Source organism: Sphaerodactylus townsendi, linkage group LG06 (genome assembly GCF_021028975.2).
Source record: "Sphaerodactylus townsendi isolate TG3544 linkage group LG06, MPM_Stown_v2.3, whole genome shotgun sequence".
Taxonomy (NCBI): Eukaryota; Metazoa; Chordata; class Lepidosauria; order Squamata; family Sphaerodactylidae; genus Sphaerodactylus; species Sphaerodactylus townsendi.
The window spans coordinates 89828460-89834459 of record NC_059430.1 but is presented as its reverse complement, the minus strand read 5'-3'; the positions used below and the strand labels follow the sequence as shown (position 1 = coordinate 89834459).

Genomic DNA, 6000 nt, shown 5'->3' with positions numbered 1-6000 from the left:
GGCACGGTGACCTTCTTCATGCAAAGAGTGTGGCTGCCAGGACAAAGAGGCCCAGAGGCAACTCTCCTCCTGTACCAGCTTTGCCTCTTGCCCCCAGGAGCGTCGCATGTGGGGGGAGCTTTGCTTGCTCCCTGACGCGCTGGCTTTCTACATGCAAGGATGCAGAAGAGAGGAGCGCAGAAGGCCGCCTTCCCCCATCTGCTCCGCCTAAAGTGAAGACCACCCCCCACCCCCCCACTTCCTCGGGCTCTTGGGGCGCCGCTCCAGGCCAAGCGCCTGCGGGATGCTGCGCCCTGCTCTGCGCCGGGATGTGTGCGGTGGTCGCAGCGCCCTTCGTCTCCCCTTCCCTGCCTGGGTTGGCTCAGGCGAAAGGCGGGGGAGGAGGCAGAGCCGGAGGCGGGGGGCGGGGGGGGGGCGATGTTGTTAAAGCCCTTTCTTACCGTCAGAGGGAGTTGGGACCCGGCGCTTGCCAGTGGATCACGCCGCCAGCCGCGCTCCGCAGCAGCTCGCCTCCCTCGCTTGACCTCCCTCGCTGGGCATCTCCTCTTCCCATCCCGAGGCGACCTTTGGCGACGCGGCCCGAAACTTGCCACCCCATGTGGACCAAGGCACTTTTGCCCCTGGGGCTCCTCCTGCATGGCATCCTGGCCGCCTCTTTGGCAGGTGAGTTGCGCTCGGACTTTGGGGCAAAGATGCCAGCTGGCGGTTGCCCTGGCGCCGCAAGCCTCCAGGGCAGCCGGACGCCCGACCGCCCCCCCAGCTCCTCTCCAACCTGTTCCGATTTCCCCAGAGGTGAGTGGGTCGGTTGTGGAGGGACTGGATGAGTAACTTGGTGACCGGCCGGCGACCAAAGGGTTAAACGTGCTTTACCAGCACTTTAAAGCTCCCCCTGCCAACTGGAGAGGAAGCTGGAAAGGTGCTGGGGGACACTGCAAGGAGATTCAGGTTGGGAGCCTCAGCTTCTTGCAGGGGCAGGAAAGGAAAGAAAAACTCCTTATTCCTCTCCTAAAGGCAAGTGAGGAGCTGGAGGCAGGCGTGTGGGGGGGTAGGGCAGAGTGTGTTTTGTCCCACTGAACTGGCAGAATTAATTGCTTAAGCTTCGGCTTCCCTTGCATTAGTTTGCCCATGTAAATAGAACTTAATCATGCATTTTTATACATCTTAAAAAGAAAAAAAAGAGTGGAGACTTATGTAGCAAGTCTAGAGGGGCTGGGTAGATTAGCCTTTTGGAAGGGGCGGCCCTTCGTTGCTTGTTTCTTCAGGGTGTCCTCTGTGAACAGGACAAGAGGAAACATCTGTCCTCTTCCTGCCTGACAACTTCTGACAGGCTCAGTGGTGTACGGGGACCGCAGGATTGGCACCCACAGGCTCACAAGACTGATCTTCCAGGAACGGATGCTGAGACACGGGGCATGTCCTTGTGGGTGCCCAGTGCTACCCACTGTCTATTTCAGGAACCAGTTAATTAACTGCCAATCATATTCTGGGGGTTGCCACAAGCAGGAAGAACAAACAATAAGCAATCAACAATTGGCAACTGCTGAGCTGATGTTTTATTTTCGAAGATTCTTTAGTGGGAATGAGGGCGTACTCTGCTAGCAGTTCTGTTTTTGTTTTTGTTTTTCTGGGCAGATGGTCTCGAAAAAGTTTCCTCTTCTTTTTCCTCTGCCTCTTCTCTGGAATTAGTGAAGGCCCACCATCACCTAGCAGGGCTGTACGGCAGGATAGATGGATTCTACATAGATAGATCAACTTATGAACCTATAGGCTTTTGTTTGTCAAAAAATGTATATCTCACCTTTCATCTTGGTTCAAGGCAGCTTACAATAATAATTAAAACATCCTCAGCTAAAAAAATATGTATAGTTTGGGGAAACAAATGCAAAAAGAGAGGAATGCATTTTGCTTGTAAATAGGCTTGAGTTGAGGATGTGATGAAATTAGTGCTAGTTGTCCCCCACACCCCAGAAGAGATTATTTGTACAGGTGTGTAGCTCTGATACTAAGTGTCTTTCCTTAATATTCTTGCACTAATGCACACACTTTCTGCATAAATGGCTCGTGCTCCAATCCCCAGAATGCGATTGCATTCACATCATATTCACATTTTATGATTCACACCACAAAAGAATGTTCTCTTCATTACTGTAAAGGTGAAGTCTGGGAATTTTTAAATGTACCAACAAAACTGATTAAGTGAATAGTAGTTAATCTAGCTGTGAGACTGTAAAACTTATCTTTTCCTGCCCTGTTTTATAGATCATGGCCCAGCAATGCTGTTTGTGTAGTGTCATTATATTTTATTTTATTTACTGTGTAGTGGTTTTTAGAACTTGGTTTTAAGATTTGTTGTATAAATGCTTTTTAAACATCTGCATTTGACAAGCACAAGCCATATAATAAATAAATAAATCCACAGATGACTGTCTACAGCAGGGATCCTCAGCTCTTCTGAGTTTTCATGAACATTTGGCATTTTGAGAGAAGGTGTGAGCGCCACCCAAAAATGGCTCCCATAGGAGGTGGAGCCATTTTTGGTGGAGTTCTGTTTTGATAACTGCTCAAAGGCATGTTCGTAACATCAGCTCTAAAAATTACCAGTGGGAACTACACTAGTTGATCAGTGTTATACAATCTAGACATGTATTGGCCAACAGACATAATGTGGTTATTCTGTTTATGATCGACTTTTTTGCCATCAAGTCACAGCCGACTTATGGAGAACCCTTAGCATTTTCAAGGCAAAAGACGTTTACAGGTGGTTTCCTATTGTCTGCCTCTGCATAGCGACCCCGGTATTCCTTGGTGGTCTCAGAGCTGACCCTGCTTAGCAGTCAAGATCAAAGGCGATCAAGCTATCCTGGACTATCCAAGTCTGAATTTAATAGTGTCTGACTGGCCCAGTTTTAATTGGGATAACAATTGCCAAGTTGAATTCTACATACTCCAGCCAAGAATGAGAGCTCCACTGTGCATATAAAATGTACACTCATGCTTTTATTTCAAAGCATGGTTGCATCGTTTTGTCATCTTGAGGCCTCAGGAGGGAATGGGGAGACCTGGAATGGGAATGTTTATTGACTTGTTTGGGGGGTGGGGGGAGGAGTAACTTAGCTGAATCCCCCTCCATTTATACCATTATAAATGATAAGCAAAATGGAAGTGATTGTGCATATAAAATCTACTATCTTTATCTAATGAGACACTGGCTGATCATTTACAATTGCTCTTCAGGAGATTTTTTGTAATTGCCTAATTGTAAATACTTCCATATTTTTAATCATGTATTTTAACCTATTAAATAATCTCAATAGTCTCCTCCCTTTAGGGTGGTTGATGTCACACTTTCATTTTCACAAAAACCCTACAAGATAGTTTCACTTGGGAGAAAACATGCAGAGGCAAAATCCACCCAATAGCTGAGCAGGGCATTGGTCCTACATCCACAACCTTTTGTCAAAAGCATCATTCCATCTGTACCAGAAGAACTTTCACTGTAAAGGAGACAATTCAGGTGGTGTTCTCACAGCAAGACTTGTCTTTAAGCTGGTGACAGTTCTGTGTCTCAAGATCAAAAATATGGATCAGATCTATATTACTGACTTTAAATAGATTTTATACCAATGTTATAACGTAGTTTCCTTCAGAGAACCTTCTGACTTAATTAATTAAATTTATATACTGCCCTCCCCCGAAAAGCTCAGGGCGGTGAACATGAATATACAAATAGAGCACAAATAAAATCAATAAATCTCAAATCGTTAAATAAATCATAGTAAATGGCTCTATAGTCTTTGAATCATTAAAACCCCATTAAAAGCAGCGTGTTAATATCAAATACAATACAATACAATACAAATACAATACAATAAGTAATACAAGAGGCGACCTACTAACCAATCCCCTAAAAGAGGGAAGGGACGGCAGGATCCACAGATGTTAACGGGGGGGGGGGGGCATCAGCGGCCAGCCTCCCCCAATTTGGGGAGGAGGCGGGGATTGTTGAGAATTCTGTTACAGATCCTTCTTAGCTCTTTTCTGGTCTCTGGGGAAAGAAAATGATTATTCAGCCAATTTAAGTCCTGCGTGTCCCACCACACTTGGCCCCCTTACCTGCCATTTATAACTTAAACCTTCAACATATTCAGTGGAGAGCAGCAGAAGGTAGCTAGATGTTGGAGTGGTAGTCCTTTGGGATTTTTATAGGCTGATGAGTTGGGACTACCTTATGGTGGCGGTGGGAGTAAAAACATTTCTGTTTCAAAAGGAATTTGTTTTGAATTAGGTGGATAGTACATGCACTATATATTGTTACCATACCCTATAAGGAGTTTTGTGTGAATTTAACTAACTGGTACTCATCTTGATCATTTTTAAAGGCAGGAAGGTGGTCAAGAAAGTGCCCCATATAAATACATATTTCCTGGAATGTGGCTGGCTGGAGAAACAAGGCCAGTATCTGTGATTTTTCCAACTATCTTAAACAATTCAATATAATCTTATTCCATGAGACCTGGTCACCAACTACGATCCAAATTAAAGGATGTAACTTATTTTTTTTGCCAGTCTACAAATTAAATTTGAAAGGACAGTATCAGGCTGGCCTTACGATATTGATAAAATTTGATTAATAAACACATAGAAGTTGGATTTCAGCAAACATGGCACGGCTGGTCTAAACTTTTTTATTTGTGCCCCTGGAGACTAGAATTGTGCCTCCAATAGATAAAAGGATGAGAAGTTTGAAATAAATGTTATCTTTCATTTACTTGGCATTTGAAATGAATAACATAAAATAAATTTTATTGATTAAAAAAAGCTTTCTAACATTTTTTGAGTTGGAATCCTTTTGCACGTTACTTCATAGAAACAGGTCAAGCTTTGCTTTGTGTGCTTTTGCAAGTTGTGGCATAAGTTGAAACAAGTTTCGTGTTTCCCCCCTGTTGAGATGGTGGCCTGTGCAACAGATCGCCACAAAATGTTGTATCAGATTTGGAGTTCTTCAGAACTCTTCATTGGGCTTAAGTTGCAAGTTTTGGCTGGATGAGGAGTTCTACTTGCAAGTGATTCTGTGCCATTTTGGTTAACACATGGATTTTATTTGGGTGCTGTGTGGTTTCCGGGCTGTATGGCCGTGTTCTAGCAGCATTCTCTCCTGACGTTTCGCCTGCATCTGTGGCTGGCATCTTCCTCTGAAGATGCCAGCCACAGATGCAGGTGAAACGTCAGGAGAGAATGCTGCTAGAACACGGCCATACAGCCCGGAAACCACACAGCACCCAAGTGATTCCGGCCGTGAAAGCCTTCGACAATACATGGATTTTAGTTTTGTCTTTAGATATTAATAATAATTGTATGCTGTCAAGTCACAACTAACTCCTGATAACCTCAGGACCATGGGGTTTTAACTACTGCCTTCCTGTGCAGAACAACCCCGATCTTCCTCAGTGGTCATTGCAACAAGCCTTTTTTTCCTACTGAGGGGGAACACACAACTCCCTAAGATTTTTGGGATCTAGTTTTGTTTTGAACTATACATCTTCCTCTCAGTTTCTAGGTGTTCTACAGGTAGCAATTTCGATTGTGATGCACAAGGAGTTTGTTGAGATCACTGAGGCTGGATCAATATATAAACAACTGAGAAGATTTATTTATTTATTATTTGGAAGTTTAGAGAGTAGTTTAGACTTTTCTATAATGCTTTCAGGATCAGACTTTTATTGACCAGCCACTCAGCTGGATCCTCTCTCACCCACAGGATTCTACCCACACCAGCCTGCCCTTTCCTTAGAGCAAGACTAAGTTGTACAAAGTCTGCTCATCACCAGAGACAGGCCTAACAATCAAACACTCCCTTCTCTCCCAGAGACAGAGTTGAACTGCTCGGCCACATTACCAGGCAGAGCTACCCTTCACTCTGTCTGCTCTTTTTAATGAGCCAGACGTGAACTGTCACTGCCCTTTCCCTGAGGCAGAACTCTCTTTTTCCCTGTGTTCCCT

At 44.6% G+C, this 6000-nt stretch overlaps 1 protein-coding gene across 2 annotated transcripts in view; it reads left to right on the top strand.

The window, feature by feature from the left end:
• The first annotated feature begins 447 nt into the window (after positions 1–447).
• Positions 448–6000, top strand: part of HGF (hepatocyte growth factor) — a 72875-nt gene continuing 67322 nt past the window's right edge. For both annotated transcript variants that reach the window (XM_048501210.1, XM_048501209.1), the window contains exon 1: positions 448–663. In XM_048501210.1, the coding sequence (XP_048357167.1) occupies positions 597–663 (67 nt within the window). In that variant the 5' untranslated portion in view covers positions 448–596. The remainder of the gene's footprint in view (positions 664–6000) is intronic.